Raw genomic sequence first — 25,846 nt, 5'->3', positions numbered from 1 at the left:
AGCAAATACAAGTTTACTATCAGGGAGCATTTCTCCACAATCTAGTGTGTCTGCCATATTACCTAACCATGTCTAACTAAAGAGAATCTGGGAAACTGTTCAAGTTGACTACTCCAAGTAGCTTTGCTGTTCTTTCAAATAAAGACTGACTGCCAAAGCAGCACAGGGAAACTTGTATTGCTTCTGTACACATTTTATTTGTCTTCCAGAGGACCTCATTTCCAGCCCTAGGAATGAGAATGCTAACACTTAGATTATTTATGAAAACTGTTAAGGGGAAGTGATTGTTAATTAAATAGTTTTTTAAATTAAATGTAAGGCAACAAGGATTTAATTTTGGGTGAATTACTCTTTTTTGCTTGATGCCAAAATGTACATTCCAGCAGATCTTTTTTCTTATTGTGGTGATTTTTCACCGTAGTATTTTTGAAGGATTGCAATTTTACCCATGTTTCTGAGACATCCAAACCTGCAGGTGGCTATAATGAATGGTCTTGGTGATCTATATTAAAAAAGATAAATCATTTTTTCTTTCCTTCTTTCACATTTTCTGCTGCCTTGTATCCTTACTTCTCTGGCTCACATATTCTTATTGATTAATACACTACATCCCTGCTAGATTTTGACTCAGGTCTGTGTTTCATTTGACTACCAATAATGAGCAGCCATAAATTCCTCATTCTTTATGATACGGCACATCATCTGAGCTGCAGATACTGCAAATGTGCCCATGAAGCAATGGGCAGCTGTATAGCCACCTTTTATGCTGCAACTGAGGGAAGGCTGTCAGTCCCAAAGGGCTCTGTGGTTCAACAGCCAGGGCTGGCAGTCCCTCCAGAGTCTTGTTCATGACTTTGACAAAGATCCCACCTGCAGTGCTGGGCAGATCACTGAGCCATGCAGAGCTCTTCCCGTTGCCTCCAGATTGGGAATAATAGTAGCATGTACCTCACCAAGGACAAGCTGTGAGGATTTATTGGTTATGGTGCTAAGAGTTCGAAGATGTTTACCAGATTGCGGTTGTGAGATCTGTTACACAAATACTTCCCATTCTGGCTGAAAGGAAAAAGAAATTGGCAGCCTTTGTGCTGCAGGCTGAGGCTTCACTGATGGCATCCCTGGCGAGAGCTGGCCCTAAAGTGAGGCCAGGGCAGAGGGGGGTCATGCATCTTTCATCCTGCACAGACAGTACTAGCAAATATATTAGAGAACTCATCCTTTTTCCTACCGAGTTTTGTACTGCTGCAAAGAAGGTTTCTTGGGTGAACTGCCTTGCCGGTCTGCCCGCCCCCCCCCCCCCCCCCCCCCCAGACACCTGTGTCTTTGTCCCTGGGTCCTGTAGGTTGCATGGATTTCAGGGAGTGACTTACATTATGAAGGGACCCCTAGGTTATCCTAGGGGGTCCTCCCTATTTGGAAACCTCCCTTGCTGAAACTATGACTTCTGGAGTGCTCTAGGCTTGTGTGGAAAGGGATGTGTGAATGCATGCATACAAGGGAGTATAGGCGAGGTTGTGAGAAGAAAGGCAGCTGAAAAGAACTGACTGGGATTCTTTCACAATCATGCTCCAGAATAAAACCAAAGCAAAGAAACATGCAGCTGGGGCTCTTAGATTCAAAGACACACAAAAAAGGCCTGATGAAACACTTAAGTGGCTGAAATCTGTGCACAGTTATTTCAGTGCAAATTACCCAGATTGCATGTTTGTTGCTCTCTAGAGCAGTTAGGCATTTGAAATAAGTTTTCCAGCAAAAAGATCATGCATTTTACGGGACAGGCATTTTGACACCTAGCAACACTGAAAATTTGGTACTGTAAAACTGAATAACATTCCTACTATATCATTAGACTCAAAGGTAAGCATTACTTAAATTATCCTATATAGAAAGTAAAATAATCTGGCACTGTAACCTGTTTGCTCTGTATGAAAGTGATACAGTAATAACCATGCAATTTAGTCTTCTTGTGAAGCTGCAACAAATGAGGGAAGACAAAACATTGTTTTTTTGCATGAAATCAGAAGCAAACCACCTTGGATTCTTCATCACCCAGATGAAACATTATGTCAAAGTAGTGTTGTTTTTGTCATGGTTTTCAAACAAATGTTTCCATTTCATTTTGCAATAGCTGTAAGTGAACAAACTCCTAAGGTCTGCTTCTTGAGTTTAAGTCTTTCTTTTCAGCCACTTAATCCTGCAAGGGACGTCCAAGAAGCCCCCTTTCTTCAGTGTTTCAGGGAATTCTTGCTGCCAGGGAACAGAGTCATTTGTCTGCTGGGTGTGGGGAAGTTCTCCAGCTCTGCATTCTGGTTCCCCTGACTTCCTGGGAGCGTGCTCTTGGATAGGAACAGAACTTCTTGGGCAGTGTCAAAAAGTTTTTCTTGTCTCATATATCAAGAAGCAACAGAGTACAAGCTTAAACAAGCACCAGTGGTTGCACATCAGTTAAACAGATTAATGATACCTGTCAGAAGATGTGAAATTATTTATCCTCTAACACCGAAGCCTGGCAAGTCTCAGTTTTCTGAGTCACAGGCTTAATGTCTACAGTGTGTTTTTTGGCTCAGTGTGCTGCATCGGGATAGGACATGCACTGTTTGAGCTGTGAAGAGCAGTGTGCTTCAGAAGGATGGACTTGGGTATAATGTTGCTTGGGGTGATCTTATTCTTGTGTTTTCTCCACCATAAACAAAGGAGGATTAACCCCATAATACTAGTTTTGCAACTGAGTGACAATGACTTTTGAGGTGATTTCACTGAAGCTAAGACTAATGACAGTTTTCTGGGGAGCTGGAAGGGATGGGTATATGAGATAAGAAGGGTTTGTTGGAAGGTGGGAAAAGGCAAGAAATGCTATGGCTCTGCACAGCTGAACTGCTAAGAAAGCACTGAAGCACTCTGTCTTGAGCTTCCCGTGTTAAAAGAAGCAGCAGCTGCAAAGCAAAGGCTGTCATTTTAATAAGCCTGCTGTAGATTTGCAGAAGAATCTGACTTTGAACTGCTCCACCAAGCAAAGTGAGACTCCACTGGTTTCTCACTGGGAAGTTTCAGCTGGTTTTGAATTATTTTCCTTGTGTTCTATTTATGCCTTTTAAGTCAATTCCGTGTATGCAGCATACAGCATTTTAAGAGATCAATAATATAAAATAATGTTTCTCTAATTGCATTACTTTCTATTATGTTGGGGTCTCTTATCCAGTCTAATAGAATTGCGTAAACGTGATTCGGTATCACATTTGCATACAGTTGTTTATCTTAGGAATGCAAAGGAGTATTCAAAGCAAAGCTTAGAGCACCTTAATCAGAAAAAAAGTGTGGCAAGCTGTGATTGATTAGTTGTCTTCCAGAAGGAGTGAAAGGTAAGACAGCAGTTCAAAAGTTAAGCTAAAAAGATATCTGCTGTGGTAAGAAAGTTGGATCCTAGCTTGATAACAGGAAAAATTTAATATCTTCTCTTGCTGAAGCATAAAACTTACCTTTTAATCATGCAGAAAAGAACTTAGGATCCACAGCAAATATGGGAGTCTCATGGGAAAAGAAATCTTGTGTAATTGCTTTTTCAGAACAAGGTATTTAACTAGGGAAAAATACACCCCTCCCAAAAGGAAAAAGAGAGAAGATTCAGCGTGGCCTTGAAATTAAGCAGAGGTGATGCTGGCTCATGTGACATGCACTCACTATCCTTCTTTTGAGTTGATGGTGTGCTATTACCATGTCCCAGCACAGACTGGTCCCCGTTCCCAGAGGAAGTAAGAAGAGCCAATGCTAGTGCATGGTCAGTTGAGAAATCTTCCTAGCAGCCAGCATAATTTTTTGTGGAAGGAGGCATGATTATTAAGGCATCACAGCACAAAATCTCTATAAACAATCATGTTTACCTGAGCTGCCTTGTTACACTTGACTAAGCAGATGCATCCTTGTAACTTCACAGCTTCAACCACAAAGCTAAATTCGGCTGTTTTTTTGGCAATTATTACTCCTATTGTTTCCCAGTGTGCCTGAGCCATTAGTAGTGCCTTTAGGGATACTGGAGTGGTGTGTGACGCGCAGAAGTGCGTTGCAAGAAGGATGCAGGATATTGTAGCCTCCAGGAGATCTTGTTAGAGCTTGGAGAGCAAACATACGTAGTAGATTACTTATATCTTTGACACAGCATGTGGAGGGAGAAGTAGATGGACATAGTGCTTGTTTGTGACCATCTAAACTAAAGTCTGAGTATATGTGCTTGCAAGGCCGTGCCAGGTGCAAGCAAAATCCGTATGGTCTTTCTGATTCTGCATTTGAGAGCCTGTTCTTTTTATTTTTTGCCTGAGCTTGCTTAGCTGAGTCATGCTGTTACTCACTTTGGGACTCCTGTACTTTGATACACAGAAAAGTCATTATGTGGATTATTCCAGTGGCAGCCAGTAGTCAAGATGTGTAGCTGCAGCCAACTACCTAAGTATTAGCAGAAGCCTGAAATTATGCAAAGCAAAATGTAGCACCAACAAATAGTAGTGCAGATAGGTCTTGGTAGCATGCGTATTGAAACTGCATTAACTCCGATGGTGATAAAAGCACTGGCAAAGCCTGTATCTTACAACCATTAAACTCCTTCTCCTGGCCAGAAATAGCAGCATACCTTCAAAAGAGTTGTATTAAATTTTATTTTTAAACTTAAGGAAATTCACATTTGTTGGCACCACCAAGGTCAAGGACAGTGCAGACATGCACTGTTCAAGTGGTGGCACTGGAGTGGGTTGTATTGCAGGGAGGGATGCTGGCACTAGTCAAGGTAAACCATGACCCCATCCAGCAGTGTCTGACTGTCTCCAGGTTTCTGTGGGATGTGCAGTGAGGGAAGTTTGCTGTTGCTGCCTGTCCCCATACCGTGTGCTGAAGATAATTCACAGCCTAGGTGTGGGAGGTATTTTTTGCTTTATTATAGCTTGTCAGTTTCAAATATAATTGGTTTTTTTACATGTCACCACTTTTTCAGAGAGCTGTTGTTTTTTTGTACACAGAAGCAATTTTTCTTGGGCTTAGGTGATGCAGAATGGACAAGTTTTTAGCTCAGCAACAAACAGAGGAGAAATCAATCCCTGCAGTGCATAGCTCTCATGTTTCTTCTCCAAGGCCATTTCTCATCTGGCCCTGGATGCTGTCTTCTTAAGATAAGAAATGTGGTCTAAAAATGAAATCGGGTGGAGATGCTAGGCAGCACATTTGAAGGTGGAGAAGGCCTCTGGAGTTTTCTTAAAAGCTCATCCTGACTGTGAGTCAGCTATTAGCAATAGCTAATAGCTATTGACAACCCATGATTTACAGTCCCACCAATGATGTTTTGTCTAGAATTTTCAGATTTCAGATGTGAAACCAGCAGCAGATTTTATAAAAACTAGAATTGGTAATAGGTGACTGAGGGTAATTATCATACTCACTCTTTCATCTGGATGAAACTACACTTTAAGGCACTGTAAGAAATTACCCTGCAATTTAAGCTCCGTGCATATTCATAAAAGGACGGTTCTAGCTTCTTGTCAGCCCAGGTGATGGCCTTGTCTTGTATCCTGGAAATGGTTGTGCATTACTAGAGTATCAGTGATAGCCAGTGGCAGTGCTGGTCTGTGATTGTAATGTGGCTTAGTGCATTCAAAAATGAAAGTGTAACTTTATGGTTAGTGGCTAGCCTGGCAAATAAGCAAGTGTGGAGACAGTTTATGCACCAGTTTGCTCATGTTGTTGAGAAGGTCCCAGCAAAGGGAAAGTTTGAAAGGATGTGAGCTCAACTGCCTGTGATACACAAAAAATTCTACCTGGTGAGTTCTCATTGTCTTAATTAGAGAAGAAACATACAGGAATTAGGATTTTTGAACCCAAACAACTACTTCCAAAACCATTGCCTGAAGTGATTACTTGCTAATAAGTGAGAGGGATCACTAAGTGACACATCTCACAGTTTCCAGGGTTGTATTTTTCTTACATTGTTTCATATTGCCAGGAATTGCTTTGGAAATCACCTCATTTTTCCAGGTTTTCCTCACCTACATGAGAGAGCTGAACATAACTGGAGCCTGCTTCACACCACATGGAAGACTAGTTTTTACCAGTTAGCCTAACTGACTAAATACATTTACAGAACAATTGTCTACTTTTCACCTGCAGCACTTTGCAGTTTATACTGATTGAAAAAATAGTTCACTGTATGAAATTGGGTCTTGGAGTAGTACAGAAATGATTTGATGAACAGAATGAGTTTCTATTCATTATCCCACTTTAACATCTAGAATCTGTAATGGTCATTTTTTCTTGCCATCACTGCATGTGTGGTGGAAGCAAACAGTGACAAAAGAGCCTCCTCCTGTGCAGCAGAGAACAGCAGGGCTGAAAAGGACTTAGAGACATGCTTCTATTAAATTACAGAGCCAAGAGAATTTGCCCAGTTGCTGTAAGAGAAGGGATTTGACCCTTGTGCTAAAGCTATATTAGTATAAAAGGACTTTATTTTCTCAAGAAAATGCGTATTTGTTGGCCTGCTTTTTGGAGCCATTAGTTTGGCATTCAGAAAGTATAGACATAAAGGTAATGTCTAGAAAAAATTGAATGTGGTTTTAAATGGATTTGCACTCCAGTGCCTCTGCACACAACTCTCATGCACCTGAAAAATGTGTTGTGACTTCACATAAGTATCTTCTGTGCCATCTGAGGGACCCTTTCCTACAGTTTTTTAGACTCTGCACTTCATTAGAGAAATCTCCAAAAACTCTTAATGCTGGCAGGTTTCCTAGTAGAATCAATCTTCTGAGGATCTGGGTGACCAGTAATGACAAAAGCAGCCTTGGTGCTAGTATTTCACTTGATAAATTGCAGAGATCTAGGCTTCACTTACATTTGTGAATGGTGACTTTCCAGTGAAGTGCAAGGTATTTGAAAAATTACCTCTAAGGTTTCAGGCTAGGCGGGGAAGTACTTTTTCAAACTATGAAAACATTTCCCTAAGCACCATTAAACCAACTGGGGAGAAAGGAAAGCAGAACAGGGGTAGGAGTATACCTGAGGCTCTAAAGGTATGGTTGAATAGCCACATGCCAGATTATTTTTTTATTCCTGTGATCCATGCCATGCAACGATAGAGTGTTTTTGTTAATGACACAGTGAGCCACAATAGAATAAGAGTTTCCATTCTTTAATGCTGCCTTTTGTTGGCTGCTGTGTCTGGGACTGTTCTAGTTCTCATCTTGTTCCTTAATTGTGTGCATGCTATGGTGGATCCTGCCCATTTTCTCTCACATCCTCAATGATGAGTCTACAGGACCTGCTGCTGGTCCCCATCCTCTCTCTCTCTCTCTCTCTCTCTCTCTCTCTCCATCCCCCATCTTCCCAGCAGACACAGATGTCACCTGTGTGTTGAGTTACTCAGCTCTGTCTTGCCTCTGCACCGTTCCTTCTGTCCAACCTATAACTCAGTCTGGTGCTCCAACATTTTGCAGTGGGATGATTGGTAACTTGGAGTAAACACAGCTTTTTGTCATCTTCAAGGCCCTCTCTGCCACCCCCTTCTTCGGGGGGGTGGGTGGGGGTGGGGTGGACAGTCGCCCCACCTGTTGCTGCTGCCTGTGGGCTAAATGCAGGTGTCATCTGAGGATGCTGTTCCAGGATAGGTACTTACAGAGGTTGAATTTTGTCATCTGTTTCTAGCATTGTCTTTTGATTGTTGCAGTTAGAAGATGTGAATATTGCCCCCAACCCCCTGCTTAACATGGGAGAATGAAGTGAAATGTAACGTGTGATCTCTGCTGGCTTTTCGGTGGGGAGATTAGGCAAAATGTTATTGTCGCTGAATTTTGATTCTGGTTTTCGTTGAATACTGGATGGATGTAAACTGGAAGATGTAATGTAGAATTTAAATGGCAGGGTTAAATGGCAAGAGTTCAGATGTCACCTGTACTGGTCTTGCTGTTAGATCAAAGGCCCCTGCAGGTCACAGAAGTGAGACACTGTACTAATCAGATTTTTTTTTACCCATTTACAAGGTTCTATCTCCATGGCACTTTCATTAAAAATGTAAAACACAGAGTGAAAACAAAACTAAACTTCACTGAATTACTGATCAAAATAAACCTCTTTCTTGGAAGGAGACTAGACTCGGGTATGGATGCAGGAGCCAGTGGGATGTTCCCCTGGGCTGCACGAGCCCCTCTGCAGTGACCCCAGACTTTGCATTGGGTGGGATGTGTCTTCTCCACTACTCTGCTCAGCATCTGATCCATAATTTTTGTGGCTGTTCAGTTTGTCCTCTGGATTTTGGTTCTCAACCATGTTGTCTTTCAGAAATTACCAGCTTCCCACATCAGGATGAGCCCATCTCCTCTGTGTCTTTTGTCTTGCTATAATGCCACCTCAAAGGGAGGGCAGGCATTCCCTGGATTTGTGGCAATTATTGCTGTGTGATCCAAGTGGGGCATAAGGTAAAAAAGTTAATGCGTGTGTTTCATGGCTTATTTCTGAGAATGACAGAAGTGGTTCAACAAATTTGGAGATTTTTCCCGGTGACAGACTATGCTGGGCCCTGATCCATTTAGTATAGATGACCTACCAGTACAAAAATTTGCTTCACATTCTGGCTCCTAATGGAAAAAAAACCACTGTTCTCCATCTGCTTTCAGACATATAAAATTCCTGAGGTAAGGTCAACAAGGTATATCAGGAGAGCTGTTGACTATGGGGATGGAGGACAAACTGGTCCAAAACAAACAAAAGAATTGTCTGAGGGAAGAGAGACATGTGCTGAATTACAGGAAAATCTTTGTTCCTAACTCTAGGTCCTTCTTCAGTTATCAGCAATGATGATGATTCAGCCAGTCCGCTCCACCACATCTCAAATGGCAGTAATACTCCATCTTCTTCTGAGGGCGGTCCTGACGCAGTTATCATTGGGATGACAAAGATTCCCGTCATCGAAAATCCCCAGTATTTTGGAATTACCAACAGTCAGCTCAAGCCGGACACCTGTAAGTACAAATAACTCTGTGTTTCAGTCATTCTTTTTATCTGTGCAAGTGCTGGGGCTCCTTAACAGACCTAGCACAACAAAATGCTCTAAATTCCTGGGCATGGAAGGGTGGGGTTAAAACGTATACAATTTGTTGAAGGTATGTGGGATGAACCGCTTTACATCTGTCAAAGCCAAATTCAGCCCTTGTGATGAGTCAGTGAAGTCAGCAGTGTTACGCTCAAAGCCCGATCCATATTCCATCAAAGTCACCAGTAGCCTTTCCATTGATTTCAGTGGTCTTTGGCCAGTCCTGTGCACTGAATATATCCTTGAGAGAAAACAAATCCTGGGTCAGAAGCAGAAGTCAGTATCGTTACATAGGCACTGCTTTTAAATTGGTTGTTTTGGCAGTGAACATAACCTAACTTTGAAATTTGAGTATTTGTAAAGTTTTAAGAATCATAAAAGTTAAAACTTCAGGTTTTTAATTTCATTGTATAACTCAACTTGTACAGTGGAAAAGATGTTGAATATTTAAAAGCAGAGCAAAAGGTTACATGATGAACAATCAGTGTTGCATACAAATTTTTTCGTGTTCAGTTAAAGCAGGTGAAATATGAAAAAAATGTGAACAGTTAAACATGATTAACTATAAACAGTTAAAAAGGAGTATCTGTAACTTCAGGTGCTCCTCTTTAAACCTAGGAACAGTTTTAGAACTGGACATATGACATGCTGAGTTTTGAGCCAGTGACAGCACTGCAGCAGATAAATTAAAAAATACCTAAAGGATATTGTGATTAATAGTAACTGCACTGCTTACTATTTTTCATCAGTACATTAAGGTCTTTAAGTGTTGCAAAGAAGGTTGTTCCTGCCTCTTTTTTTCTCTTTTTATTACTGTGTGAATGTACATACATTTCTGAAGTGTCATTGGAAGTCTGAACTGTTTATCTGGGAAGTCACTCCAGAGATTCCCAGTGCAGCTGCTGAGCGTTGGGCTTGCAGCTAAGGGAGATTACATCCTATCTGTGTCCTATCCTGAATATCACTTCATATCACAAACTGTAGTCTAGGGGCTTACTGCCAATGTCAGAAACCTTTGCCTCCAACTTTGCAAAGCTTAAATGCCATAATAGGAATTTTTCTTGACCTGTGCATGAGGGCATGCATGCATATGTGTATGCATGACTTCCAAGTTTGCAAAGACTGATGCAGGACTGCCTATGTACCTTGTGAATATTAATGCTTATCTACATCTACATTGTTGTGCTAAGCACAGTCCACTGAAGGATGTTCCTGCAGCGCCACAGAAGATCTTTTTCTGCCTTTTTATTGTACATCCCTGATGTTTGCTCTTACCATAGCTTTTTTGTGTGGCATTATTTTGTGATTAGAAATGCCCTGTTGTCTCTTCTGCTGAAGGATATGTAAATAATCTGGCCTAGCATATGCAGTGGGATGCATAAGGTAGTCACTGAATTGCTGATACTTGATCAGCACAAGGAAAATGTTCTACAGATGCATTCTGATCCAAACATTTATTCCTGTGAATAATAGAGGCTGCTAGGGAATCAGAAATGGGCAGCTTGCCCACTAGAGCTCTCTAATGTTAAATAAAAGACCGTGCTTTTAAATACAAGGCTACTGTACCTTCATTCTCAGCTGCATTAGACAACATTATAATTGTTTAAGTAAACATCAGTGACTACAGAGTATTTAACTTTTAGCATTAATGTCGAAACAACATACATTCTGTTCAGGGGAAAAAACCAAACTGTACCAAAACGCAGAATTCCCTCACATTTAGTGAGCTGCACATTAAGTACAGATGCATTAAATCATGGCTGACTAGTGCTAAGTAGGTCCTGATCCTAAAAATACGTAAGTCTGTGTTTGGTTTTCTGTGCTGCAATGAAACCCACATGGTGTCAGGGAAATTAATCACAATACATGAGGTTCAGTTTGTGTATAAATGCTTGCAGGGTGCAGCTCAAGACTTTACTGTGGTGCTCTGGGGAGGTTTGTGGGGCTGATGCTCTGCATTCTGCCACATTGCCATGGTGGTCCCAGTCTTTGTGGTTTTATTAGTTCAGCAAAGATAATCAGGTAAACTGTGTCAGTGTATAAACCAAGGCAGATTGCTCCTACCACACTAACCATCTGTCCAGTAAAGAGTGCAATTAAAATTATCTCAGACAAAAATGATCTTCCCAGAAATAATTTCACATACACTCTTTTTCCATCTCTCTCACTCACTTATTGTTACAGAGCTGCACTTGTCCTTTCTTAACCTGACAACTTCCTCCTGATGTGTATATCTGGTATTTATAAACCTCTAAGCTAAGTAGCTCTCGAACTTTTTTCCTGTTTACAATAATGCCAGCTCCAGATGTCATTGGATTTCTCATGTCCAGCAAAATAATTAGCATTTATGTTTATTTCCTATCTGGTCTGAATTCCATTGTCTGATAGGATTAAACACAGCAACACTGACCGTCATGCTGGAAAAGATTCTTATGTATTTAGTGTATGTTGGTATGTGGAAGGAGGTGAGACTTTGAGCTAGGTGAAACTACGCAGATTGTATTGCAGTTTTCACAGAAGTTGAAGGAGTAAGTCTGCTGTGACTAACAAGTGGAGTTTCTTGTTATCTACTTAAGCCATATTTTGACTTATCTACAGATAACCATTTCTGAATACAGTATATCAAGCTCCATTGCAAAGCATTAGAAGTATCTGTTTTAAAAAAATAAATCTAGTGTTGTCTGCGATCACTTTAGTCTGAAATTCCATCACTGTATCAGTGAATCGGTACTTTCACTACTGAATAACTAAATCCTGAAAAGTGATGGCTTCTGAAGAGTCAGTCTCGGGCTAAAAGTTAAATCACTTTCCTCCCTTGAGAGACAGCTTTCAAGGTGGGAAAAGCAAACTGGTGAAGACCAAAGACCCATCAGCTTGAGGGGTTAGGTTCCAGTCATCACTCAGAACAACTGAATTTCTGTCCCAAGTTTCAGCACAAATGCTCATCTGTACCTTTAATTAACATAATGGTAGAAAATTACTCTTCATCTTCCAATGGGGATTTCCCACTCCAGCTGCTCATCGTTGTAACTACCCATTTTCCTTGCCAGCAAACTCACAGATGCTTCTTCAGCACTTGTCTGTCTGACACCCTGTCCCAGCACTCCTGGCTTTTACTTTCCTTTCCTTGGTTTCTCCTGGCTGATGGGCTCATATGCCACTCCAGTATCTTGAATATTTCCACCTTGAAAGTTTACAGTCTGTGTTGCACAGACATGTTTCAGACATATACCAGACTTCTTCGTTCCTTTTTGTGTGAAATCAAAAGGTATTTCCTTTTTGGCAGTATTTGGCTAACAGTGACAATTCTGATTTCAGATGTGTGAGAGAGAGTCCACAGCCTGGACATGGTGAAATGCTGTTTGCACTTAAGTCATTATAAATCAGGTTGTGCTGTATTAGCATCAGCCTGTAGAACTCTTTCCTGGGAATTACCAACAGTGTTCAGCTGTTGTTGAAAATCAGGCCATAACTTTGTAGTGAAGTAACCTCACCAGGTGCAGAAACCTTGCTTGGATGCCACCCCTTGCAAAGATTTTTGTCCCCTGAAATCAAGTGGACGATGTAATATCTTTGGATGTAGATGCTAACCATTGCTACATGGTCAGCTTCACTAATCTTACAAGATGGCACAGCCCTTAAGCTATTTGGTTTCTTCAAATTAGTCTTCTACATCTCCACACAGAAATTGTAGTTTCTGAAGTTGTCAACCCAACCTACCAGACCTATTGAAACAGGACAGAAGAAACAAGGCCAGGCTCCCTATGAACAGCTATGGACTTTCTTCATTCATCACTTAGCTTACAGCCCAGTGCTTTGAATATATCAGGCCATTACTATTACATTTCCATGATAAATGGTGGAAATGCAGTCAGTAAATAACATTGCTGCATTGGTAGTAATGTGAAAAGCAAAACCTGAGGAAAGAGTGTGTCTGAAATGTCAGTGGAAGTGCCCAGGGTGAGACTCTTAGGGGAGAACTTTGGTAAGAAACTGCTTGCAGGTGGTTTTGGGATTTTGAGAATCAAATTTTTCTCTGAACATCACTCCAGTAACCCCTACTCCCCCTGACGAAGTCGCTGGTTTTTTGGGTGCAACTGAAAGGAAGGCTGGAGCTTTGCCTTTTCATGGGGCTGTTTGTAAGCTCCAGGTTTCACATCCCTCAGGGTGGATAAATAGTAGCTGCACTGACATCAGTTTGCACTGTTCAGCTAATCCATACTTGGAACTCACTCAGTTTGATTCCTAAAGATATTATCAATGATGGAAAATAGCATACTGGATAGGCTTGTTGATTAGTTAGTGGGTGGTTTAATGGCAAGATATTTTCATTGGTTGGCCAGATACATAGCCATTGTCTTTCAGACGATGTGGTGTGGATTGTGGCTTTCATATGAGAAAGTTGGGTATATTCATGAGATAGTCCTAATATTTCATATACATTTCTGCAGTTTGGGATTGTGTTCCCTGAAGTAAAGGAGTGTGAATGTACAGTTTAGATAATAATTATGGTACTTCCAGTTGGCCTCTCCTAGGGAAAGTCTGCAGTTGATTACAAGTTGGTAGAATTAATTTTTATAAATTAATTTTGATTTATTTTGCTCATTTGAAAATATGAATTTACAGTCTATAGCTCCAGTTCCACGGTGAAATTGCTAATTGCATGGGTGATGCTAATTTTAAAGGCATAAGTTTTGAGAACATTCCTCTTTTATTTTGAACACTGAACTTTTCAAGTTATGCTTAGAGATATTCATTTACATGTTACAGATTGTTACACCATTTCGTTAAATGCAATAGCAGTCTTCTCCTGACCTTCCTTGTCCTTTAACGATAGATTTCTTTTTAACATATACGTAGCCAGACTTTGTGCCCATTAGGCAGGAAAGTTGTAGAAATACTCTGCTTTTGTAAGGGTGTTATTCTTACCATTTTATTATGACTCCCACAGTACTGGACTTTTCTCTTTAAAGTCATAGGTCTTGGAGTCTGGTGATCATGTCAGATTTCATTTTAGATAGAATGAAAAAAAATGTGAAGAAAGTCTTGTCAATGTGAGCCAGACCCCAGAAGGCTGAGGAAACGGAAAAAACCGCAGGACTGGATTTAGTTCTATTCTGTTCATTAGATTGTGATTCTTTTTAAACTCAGTTTCATTATTTAGGAGCATTTGAGCATAGAAGGCACAGAGCTGACCCCGCTCTACCAGCCTGGGGTGATGGCCCTGGCACGGCTGCCACAGGGAGCAGAGGGGGACAGCCAGATGCCAGGACCCGTTGAGTTGCATTTCCTCTCCCAGACCATTTGTGGAAGGGTACAGCTACTTGTAGTTTGGTACCCAGTTGTTTCCATGGCCCTGACCACTACCCTGACCGACCCCTCACACTTCGCAAGGTGGACTGGTTTGTCTTTGTTTTGGAGTAGGCTGACAGCCTTCTCCCCAGACCTTGTATCACTAACAACAGGTCATTTGGTGTGAAAAAAGTAGTTGTCCATATTTTGAAAGTAGGTTCAAGAGAAGGAGGGGTTGTGGTCACCCAGTTTGTATTTCTCAGGCATCCTTTCCCCAAGAGTCTCACAGCAGAGCCTGGCCCCAGCATGTATTTCCTTGCTGGGTACGTGTGTTCTCATTACAAAGCTGGGACATTAGAGTCTGGTGATATGAAAGCTGCAGACACAAAGGAAGATTCACCAAGAGAGCCTCTGCACTGCAGGGATCTGACAGGCCTCTGACCCAGAGCAGCAGATTTGTTCACTTCTGTGTGCTGCTTATTCTGCACACACTGTGTCCTGAAGAAAATAGCAATGCACAGGCTGCCTGCAGCACACAATCTCCATTTGGTTTTATTTCACATGTAACAAGTTATGGCATGTTCCAGGTTGTATCTGTCATCCTACACTTTCCTACAGTTTTGAGGAACAGGGGTAATTCTTGACACACATTACATGGTAAAAAATAGACTGAGTTGGTCCCTGTGCATAGAAGAAAGGTCTCTTAAAATAAACAGTCTGTTAGCATTTCCATGTCTTTTGAAAGTCTTTTATATCTGAGTGACCACAACAGAAAGGCTGCTGTAGTGGTTTCTTAGCCAGCTAAACCTTAAGCTTGGGGATTTTCCGTCAACTCCCAAAGTCTGCAGAGCTGAAAATTTATAAGCAGCTCATTTCCCTACAGAAGACACCATGACCTCAACAGCCAGAATGCAGAGGAGCAAAACTGATCAATCTTAGTAAAATCCAGACCGGGAGGAAAAACCTTGCTCAGCTTGCCAGTCTTGACATTTGTTGTCAGGATTCAGAGGTTGGAAGGCTTAACAGAGCACTCACTTCAGGATCTTCAGATGCTGAAAACAAAAAACCTTTAGATGCTGAAAGCCAAATATGAATGAGGTTGAGATTACAAGGAGGGATATAGATATTGTATTTGCTAATCGTCCTGATCCCATTGTGTGCTTTACTCTGGAGATATTTTATCGGCTAAGTAAATATATGAATGATATTGGCTGAAAAAAGTTGTATGTAGGTATGTTTGATTTAATGTTTTAATCCCTGATTGCAATCATGATTTAAAATGTGTGTCTTTGCACTTGTTCATCATCCTACATACGTCAGAAATGTCAGCCATATACATTGGTGGTATATTTCATTAGTTGCATTTGACTTTTGTTAACTGGGTGAGAGATTTCGCTCCCAGAGGCCATAGCATACCGAGTCTCAGAGACTTTTCCCAATAATATGGTCACATATTTCCTTTGCCCAACAAATAAAACATGACACGGAATAAATAAGTTCATGATAAATTAGATTTTTTTAACTCCTGCTGCTCATTCTGAGACCTGCATTTTTTTTGTTTTCCAACCAGATGGAAGAAATTCTCCCAAAGGCAGAAGCCTTCAACTTGAAAAGCTTGGGTTTCTACCTCCTTAAAAATTCCAAATTGGATAAAAAGGAGTATTTCCACATTTAGTGTAAAGGTGAATCTATAGAGTCACTTTTTCCCCCAGAAGTGACTCGTGTTGCAGTCTTGATATGTTTGTGAAGTCCATTTACATCTAATAAAAAAAGCAAGGAATCATGCTTTCAGCAAAATATTTGCATTTCATCACACAGAATGTTGTTCTGTGATGTGAATTGTTCAGTAAACTACTTGCTCTGAGAGTCTAAATGCTGGAAATGCAACTACAAGAAAGAACAGCTTGGACTCTCACCTTTAATTTATGAATAGCGTGTGTATTTTATCACCTGGAAGTACAGCACATGAAACATACTTCCGGCTAAATAGTGGATGTTATAAGGAGACATGCATTTCAACTGCAGAGACAGAGCATGAAGCAAGACAGCATGAAACATGCACTCTCAGGAAGTGTCCACTGTCAACATTCAGGTAGAGCGTGCACCGTCTTGTGCAAATTTGTCAGGTAAACTTCAAATAAGTACACTATTCTTCTTCAGCAAGAGTACTGAAATGCACTGTCAATATCAAGTTCAACTGTGGGCTTCATGTGAAGAGCACACTTAAGAACTTTATGAAAGATGAAATGAAATTAAACACATGCAAAAGCATTCTCTGCAATTAGGGTATTAGTCAAAATAAAAAAAACAACATGATGCTTCTTTAGTAGATGTATTCGCAGTGGCGTCGCCACATTGAGTTTGTGATTTGACAATACATCTATATCAGAAGCACATACACTATTTTGGCACCAAAATATGCAGCTAAATCAGTAATACATAAATGACAAATAACTACATTTGTATTGTAATGATTAATTATGCCTTTCAGACTCTGCTGCATGCTAAGTTCTATGGATGTTGATTTTATCTACAGAAACCTCTATATGTGGTAGAAGCGTAATGGGAAAATAATGTGACAGTGGTTAAATGGATAGTACTTACATTTAAGCTAAATGGGGGAAAAATAAATATGAAAGTACATGAAAATCAGAAATCAATCAAATAACTTTGTAGCCAAAATTTTTTTGTAAACCCTACTTCTAACTTTCTTGAGTTGAGCTCCAAGCAAGTGCATTGTTACTGAGAAACATGAGCATGTAAAATGCAGCTCGCCCTGAGCACAAACTCACCCAAAGATTAATTTGGGGAGAAAAGGATCAGGAGTACAGTTGTCCACAATAAGCATTGGTCAAGACAGGGTAGTATTTTTCACAGTTGCAGTGTGAGCCGTGTTGTTTTTCAGCTGTGTATAATATCTTCACACCTCTCGCTCTTTGAGGAATTAAGGCTGTCAGTGCCTTGAGACTGTGACTTTGGAGAGCAGTTTAGAGTTTGTATGCTGGGGGACACCACGCAGTTGGCTTTGCAAGCTTGCAGATCTGCAGGGAGGCTCTGGATAGCAATGGGTTACGTTATACCTGGAGCCATCAGAACTGCAGAATAGTCCATGGCCCACTCTGAATATATGCATGCCCCTCCTATTTATGTGTTTCTGTGTATGAACGGGCGCCTGTTGGCTTGTATGGCAGCCCATGTGCCCAGCAGGAGTTCATCTGAGCTGTCCTTCCCTGTCCTACATCACTGGCTATCATATACTGTGAGAGAAGTACTTTCCCCACTGCATCCCACTGGTGGTAGGTACATGCAGCTGGGATGTGGAAAGCTCCCGCTCCAGCCCCATCTTCTGCTGCAAGCAGGAGTGCTTATCACCTGCTTTGGGGTGGCTAAACACCCAAACCTTTTTTATCCTGTGTCTATGCATCCTGATTATCATTCTGTCTAGGAAAACCTTTCCCAGCAGAAATGCCACCAAGGATCATAAGGTGTGAGTGTGTTTTGGTTTGATTTTGACAGGGTTTTGCTGGGGAGCTCTGCATTGTCTCAGGCTTAACTGCATGTGTTGTGGACATAGGGTAGGCCAGCAGCATGTGGAACCTAATAAACAGCCATTTAAAATGTTGTCAATCATAAAAGTTACACAGTTGGTAATATTCTGAAATATTCTGTAATACTCTTCAAATATATATTTTTTTTTTCCAGCATTAACTTGTTAAATAAACCACTCAACAGGCTTCTCATTATCCACAACAGCAGTTGGGGAAAAATAATAAGGCTGTTTTTTTCTCACCGGAAGGTGTTTAATTAATATACCCATTTAACTTAGACATATATTCTGTATAATAAAAATACCTGAGCTCAGCATTTTTGACTGATTTAAAAAATATGATTGCACGGGTAGACAATTCCAAGAACATGCTTTTGTCATTAATTAACAGAAACAAAAACCCAACTGCTGAAACTTATCTTTGTGGTCATCTGTTAGACCCCTCCCTTCCCCACTTTCTCTTAAGCTAGTTTTCTTTTGGTTTGTGGAACAGAAGCAGGAGCACCTTTCAGTACCAGCTGCTTTCTCAGCTGAGGATGCGGAAGGGGCCCTGCTTAGCGGGACTAGGACTGGCACAAGGACAGACGGGCAGCCCTTGAACTCAGCAGTTCCCAGGCCAGGAGGGTTCGTATGAATTTCGCAGCCTATGGTTGGGCAGGGCATTCCACAGAGGATGGGTTATGCTCTTCAAAGGCTGCTATGTGGATTAAGTCAAGAGGCATACAGGTCTGGTGTGAGGTGAATACTTAGTCAGTGTTATCTCTAGCCCATCGATGCCCATGATAATTGAAGACTATTATTAGCAGATTGCAGGAGAATCACTGTGATTGCAGTACAAAACCCTTCAGGGGGAAAAAAGTGTCAAATTACCCAAGGCAGAACCCTGCAGTGAGGTCTGAAATCGTTAAGTTACGTTGATGAAAAGTTGTGCCGTACCTCTGGCTAGCAACTGGCTCGTTAGCTTTTGGAAGCAGTTAAATGTTTAAATGCCAAACATATTGCATGGGGGTATTGTTTGCATTTAGAAATAGTATGTGATGTGTGCATACCAATTATCACCTGAACTGCAGCCTATCTCTGTATAACTAATAATCTGTCTAGGGATTATTTTTTTTTAATTTCTTCATTTGGGAATCTAAATTCCATTCTCATATGTCAGCTAGACACAAGAAAGGAGCATCTCAAAGGCATTCAGGTTCTAAATCAACAGCTAACTGGTTTTCTAAAAAGCCCCTGGACAGGTTGGAAGTGTAAAGCCTGATCAATAGAAATCAGAGTGTTAGTCAGCTTAGTACTCTGGACAATTCCAGTAAATGATTGCTTTGCCTTTAGCTACCTAAATGCCTTTGAAAAGTGGTTGAAAGTCAGTAGTTGTACAGGTCACAGGTTGCAGGAAAATGCTTTCAGTCTCCAAAAGGATCCCTTGAGCACACCAAGATGTACTGGAGGGTTGGAGTCGGAGTTAAGGAGGTGGGAAGTGAAGCTGTCTACACAGCTTCTTCCTTCCCCTCTTCCCACCTCCCACCTTGGTTTGTTTCCCACAGCAGTGGAAAGAAAGGCTGGAAAATGGAGTGGCTATCTCTATCATGTGGTTATTTATTCACAAGATTTGATAGTGAGAAGCCAAATCTAACTTCAGACAAACTCTAGTTTATATCATTTTGAGGGAAATACAGGTTTGACAGAATTTTCAGCTGCCTTTATGAATATTTCTTTGAGCTACATTTTCAGTTAGAAACTGCTGAAGTGAAGCCATTCCCACACAACTCTTGTCTGTTTCTGAGTGTTGCTTAGAATTTGTTTAGATTTGGTTTCTTAGGCTGTCTTTCAAGGATGTGCTCTCTTTTTGGTGCCCACAACTTGGAAGGCCTGTGTCTGCCTTAACAACAACAAAAAAAAAAGGCTGAAAACAATACCATCAAGGGGAACATGTCCCACACAAAGTAGGGAGGAACAGAAAAATGGAGAAACAAATGGAAAAGAAACAAAAGAACCTCAGTGTCAGCCTTTGGCAAAGAAAGAACAATGCACAACTGATTTGCTCCAACTGCTTGTGCAGGAGGACATGATTTGTCTTGTCCCTGTTTTATTCTCATCAGAAGAAAAGCAACTGTTTTGCAGTATTTGCAGTCTCCTCTCCGGAGGCTCTTGAGGCTGGAATAGCAATGCGATTGTCTCCAGATGGAAAAGCACTGACCAGCACTGTGTGGGAAAGCTTAAAAAGCTCCTTTTTGGGTGGTAAAGTGTAAGGCAAAAGCTTATGGGCTTATTCTTCATCCTCTGATTTAGAAGTGGAAGCATCCTGTTACACAGGGTTGCTCTTTCCAGGACTGTCCATGTTCTTATGTGCTTGTTATGCTTCAGTCTGTGAAGTCCACTTGTGCAACGGGACGTGCACAAAGGTGCTGTATCATCAGGTGAGAATAAAATCATTTGTGTTATCATTGACCAGCAATGCTGTTCCTGTCTATGTTGATGCTAAATTCTCACCTCATTTTGCATACTTTATCTGCTAAGTTCAGTAACGGACAAATTGCTACGGTGGATCTCAGTAGTAACTTTTCTGGTACCTAAATATGGCTGGTACTGTACCTATTAGAAACCCTTCATCAAGTAAATATCTAATAAACCTTAAGGAGTATGTTTCTTCCAGCTCTTCCATCACACCGAGATTAGCTTATGCTCTGTGACATAAAAATTTATGTCCTTTTTTAACTAAAAAACTTTTTAGCTATTTAGCCCTGTCTAATAGACTGGCTAATATTCCCTGCATAGTATGTAGCAGCTTCCCTGACATTAACAGAAATGTATTTTTATCCTCCTGTGGCCAAAACCCTCAGGACCAGGAGAGCAGAGGAGAAAAGGGATCAGAAGCAGCTAAAAGGCCAGCTTGCTGGCATCCCCAGTCATTGCAGCAGAGAGCTGACCCTCATCTGTCCTGGCAGGCAATGACATGAAGCAGTGTAGCATCATTAGAGGTGCATTAATGTCTTGCTCCCAATGTAGTGACCAGGGTGAGCCTTTGGTACTGCCCTGAGGGCTTTGAACCCCTACTAAAATCACAGCGTGCCTGGAGAAGGGAATACTGCCCACCCCTCTGCAGCAGGGAAAGGGCAGAGGCAAGTTTGCTGTCCTTCAGCCCATGGCTGCCTACAGGTGTAAACTGGCTTTGACCTGAAGTTGCCTCAATTTCTGGCCATCACTGGGGAGTTTGGATTTGCAGGCTGGACCCCTTTCAGCTGCCACCGCCAGCCCCAGCAGGCATCAGACATGAAGCCCAAAAGCCCTGTGCTCAACTCAACCTTGCACGAAGGGTCCTTTCAGCCTTGTGCCTAACCTTGAGAGGAGACATCAGGTACCTGTTTTCAGTGATGTGTGGTTTCAGGCACAGTAAATTACAGTTCCCAACCTGAAGACGTGGTATAGGAGCACAGACTCAAGCCTCAAATTCACACAGTCCTTCTTGCAGAACATATTCCCCTTTTGTCTTAGCTTTTGCTTCTGGAGAGGAAGGCAGAAGCCTTTTGCTTTCCTTGCAGATGCAGTGAATCCTTCTGAAAGTTAATCTGAATCCAGCTGTTTGCAACGATTCTTATTTTGTTAGAAGGTGACTTTTTCCCAACTCTCATTGAAGACTTCTGCATTATGCATTCTGATACAGCATGTTTCCTTGCTGGAATTGGTTTTACACCATGTATGACACTTTAAGGTTACATTTTTTTTCTTCTTTTAATGGCAGTGTTTCAGAGAACCCTGAAGTTGTACCATATTGAGGAATAAACACAGTGCAAAGTAAAGTGTTACCTTTCAGAAATGAGGAAGAAAAAAGAAGTTTCAATTTTTGGGGGGCAGTGATAGCTTTTCTCTAGAGACCCAATTCAGAATTGATTTCCCATTTTAATCAACATAAGACTTTCGAGCTTATTGATCTCTGTGTTTTGAGTTTAGCCTCAACATCTGAAACAGGACTGTGGTAGATGGCAACATTAAACAAACTGGTAAGACATTTTTCTTGGACTGGTAAATTTTCTGCAAGGTAGGGTGGTTTCAAGATAGCACAACACACAGGTGTTCAGTGCTCCCACAGAAGACAGCTTAGTCATCTCAACGTTGTGCTTATTGACAGAATATGCACACAGAGGCATGTAGAGCACTTTCTATGGTTAAAGCACAGAAAAACATTGGGTGTTTTTCTTAGTAATGGAGAGAAAATGTACAAAGAAGTCTTTGAATTTTATTTGTTTTTGTCTAGAATTGAGACTCTCTGCCTGAGCATGCAGTATTTATTTTTCATCATATGTAAAAGGCTGAGCCCACCCATAGTGATTTCTTGACCTCATCGGACCACTCATCCCATCCAAATGTTCATAAAATCTTTTAAGAAACATTTTGTTATGCTTTCTATGAACTTTCTCTATGAGCATACTGTATACAAACACAAAAAATACGTGTTAAAATCCACGCTATTCGTTAGCTGAACTGTCTCAAGAGCTGTCTTCCTGAAACTTTGATTCTTCCATGACTGCAGCCGAAGGCTGTGCTGGAGACATTTGAATGTCTGAGATAGCAGTCTCTGGCCCGTGATAAAGAAATATGGCAGCAGGCTGCAGAAAAGTTGTGTCAGAATAGTTCACTGAATTTCTCTCCTCTTATAGAGGGCTTTTTTAGGTATCCCCCTCAGAAAGACAGGCAAATTCAAAGAAGTGCTAAGAACAAAGTTGCTGCAGAAACATATCTCGTTGCTGGAATTTTCATTTTCAAAAAAAGAAGGGTAATTATTTTAATGGAAATGCAGTCTCAGGAATGATAAGCAATCCTGGGTTTATATCTTTCCTAGGTCTCCATGCTCTTTATAATAAGAGAAGGAAATACTAGTTTACATGCTTGGGTATAAACTCTCTGTGGTCACAAGCTTATTTCTGCTGGCAGATCCTGAGAAGCCATGTCAGTGCTGAGCTGGAGTTTTGCACGGCATGTTAGCTCCCTGGATAACCAGGCTAAGGTAGCTATAGATCAAAGCCGATTTGAACACATTGGAGCCAAAACCAGTGAGCACTGGTTTTTTTGTATCTCACATTCTGTGAAGGAACAAGCTTTATCTAGCCTTGTCTGTGACAAACCTCATTGTCTTTGACAAAGAGTGTATTTGGAATAAGATTTTGGGTTGTTGCTTTTAAGTAAACTCATGAGCTATTTAATACTGTGCAAGCTAAAGATTTCTGCATCCTGATACGCTTGACTTACTGAGGTTCTTGGCATGCGGTATTAAGTTGTGCAAGCTGTAGGATGACTGTAAACAAAACTGCACTTTTGAGCAGCTACTACGCAGTCTGATCCACAAAAGGTGATGGTTTGATTCACAGGAGACAAAAGTTTCTTCTCCCTTCATCATCAACCCAATTAAAAGATTTATGAAACGCACAGCCATGAATGCTTGTGTATGAATATATTCAGTCTTTTAATAATAGGTACTTTTATAGCAAGACTATGGAACAAAGGAAAGACAGTACTTGGTACCTTTAACAGGCAGCTGCTCTATATGAACGGAATTCAGTGTATGTCCTCAGGCTTTACTACAGGGAATATCTTGAGTTGTAAACATGGAGAAAATATTCTTAATCTCTGTTGTTTAAGCCAGCAGGCATGTTGTTAAAGGTGACACTGTTCTACACATAGCATCATAAATACAGACTCAGAGACACAATTACTAATAAAACTTGTTAGATGGGATGAAACTGAACCAACATTCTCAAAGATGAAGCAGATGAATCATGCTCAGACAATAGGAAAACTGCAGGGAAAACACAAAAGTTTGGAACTTGCATGTATACAAGCAATAACAAGAGAGGGCTCCAGTAAGAAGTGGCACCAGGTGGGACACTGATGTGTAAAAATCTCCCTCTCCCAGACAAAGAAAAAGGAGAGGGTGCAGGAGGAAAAAGGAAAAAACAAAAGATAAGACAGACAAAAATGGCCTGTTGGTCATTTACTCCAATTAAGCCAATATTTTGCAGCTGTACTGCTCTAAAATTCAAGCAATTAAAGTCACTACCTAGTTTTTGCCCTCCCCAACTTCAGGATTTGGATTCAGGAATCAAAAGGGTTTGGGCAAGTAGGCTTTGCTTTCAATGCATTATCTGACTTGTTAAAAGCAGCAGTGTTTGATTAAGGATCTTTTTAATTGCCTTTCACTCGGCCAGTGTGTTCCTTGAGCTTTCCCTGGTTCCTGCATTTCATCCTGACAGCCAACTACTTGAGTATCTGGCTTGGGTTGTGAAGGGAATTTTATCCACACTTCTCTGGAGCACAGAAGAGAACTGGAGATTGGCATGACAGGGCCTTATATCTGCAGCTTTAACCATTTGTTGATTTTGTTTTATAGCTTTTAAACTGAGGTTTATTGCTTCTCTGGATGTTCGGGAGGGAAGTCCTCTTGAATCCCTGATGACATTCCATGATGGTCATAATTATAAAATGTCTCAGATCTTTGGGGAGTGTGAAAGGATCAACAGAGTACAAGACAGCTGAAGAGCAAAAAGCTCTTCTGGGTCACCGTTTATTTCTGTACTGCCCATGCCCTGTACCTCCAGACCCCAGCTGCTACTTGTGCTGCTGGAGATATGAAGAGAAAGATTATTAGGATGCTGGGACAAGGGAAATATAACAGCAGTTCTTGTGATTATCAAAGGGACTGGATATTTAACAGGTATCATGATTTGCATTGGCTTTGTATTATGAATATTAATGCAATAGCACCAACCTTACTGAAGATGAGGTGGCCCATCATAATCCAAATCGTCGAATCATAGAATCGTTTAGGTTGGAAAAGACCTTAAGGTCATCAAGTCTAACTGTTAACCCAGGACTGCCAAGTTCACCAATGAGCCACGTCGCTAATGGTGGGTTCTAGCAGAAAGATACTGTTATATGTGAAATTTTAGCTCTTCCAAAGGTTTTGTATGTTGATTAGCATTTTGAGGTAGTATAGGAATTAAATTGCAGAATCCTCCTTTGACGATTGTAATTTTTGTTCAGTCTGGGAGAGATTTTCTGAGCAATTACTTTTAACTCAGCATTCAGATCAGGATGTAAAGTTTGTCAAAAGTCAGTTGTATGCAAATCTTGGGTTTTGGTTCAAACTTCTATAACTTCATTAGGTCTTGCACGTGATTTTTACCCGATAAGTTTCTTGGCAGTCAAATTTGGTAACATGGATAAGAAAGAGGAAAATTATTAGTGGAGCAATATGCTGATGTGCAGGCATCCTGCATGGGCTTCTGAATGAGACTGGTATCTAGTTCTTCACCTGGTGAAAGCCTTGAAAGAGTGATTCCTCCACCATAATGCAAAGTGAGAGCTGAAGGTCCTACCAGAATAATGCAGCCTTTACTGAATTATTCCATCTTCAGTACAAGTCCTCCCCCTCCAAAGTTCCACAGTAATAGCTGAGATTTTAAATGCACAGAAGTAAAGCTGTTCAAAAATAGAATTTTCCTCCTGTGAGAGATTTCAGCATTTCAAAATTACTTTCTGCTTTAAAATCAGCATGTAAGTTAAAGCAGAGGGCACTTGATTCAATGTTGTCTCAAGTTTCAAACTGAAATGTTGAAATGAAAAAATGTGCATCTTCAATAAATTATAAATAATTCGGTATTTTAAAATGAAAAGCGTATTTGGGAAAATATTTCAAAAGTATGGGTAAGATTTTTTTTTTTTTTGGTGATTCGGGTGGTGGTGGGAGAAAGCTTGTTTCACTTTAGAATGTTGACATTGATTCTTTGTTTTAGAAACCCACAAAGATGACTGAAAATCAGCATTTTCCTTCTGCTGAATATTTGAAACTATTTTACACCATTAATATTTTTCAGTCAAATTTTTGACTGTCTTTATGCTGAAATCAGTGCTGTGGGAATCGAAATTTTGAATGTCCTGACTTGTGTTCAATT

The 25,846-nt window shown here is 40.8% G+C and overlaps 1 protein-coding gene across 1 annotated transcript in view; it reads left to right on the top strand.

The window, feature by feature from the left end:
* Positions 1-25,846, top strand: part of NTRK2 (neurotrophic receptor tyrosine kinase 2) — a 211,772-nt gene that overhangs the window by 111,128 nt on the left and 74,798 nt on the right. Inside the window, exon 12 of the mRNA XM_056325219.1 lies at positions 8,802-8,990. Coding sequence (XP_056181194.1) covers positions 8,802-8,990 — 189 coding nt within the window. The remainder of the gene's footprint in view (positions 1-8,801; positions 8,991-25,846) is intronic.

This window comes from Falco biarmicus, chromosome Z (assembly GCF_023638135.1).
Source record: "Falco biarmicus isolate bFalBia1 chromosome Z, bFalBia1.pri, whole genome shotgun sequence".
Classification (NCBI taxonomy): Eukaryota; Metazoa; Chordata; class Aves; order Falconiformes; family Falconidae; genus Falco; species Falco biarmicus.
This window is presented reverse-complemented; position numbering and strand designations above follow the sequence as displayed.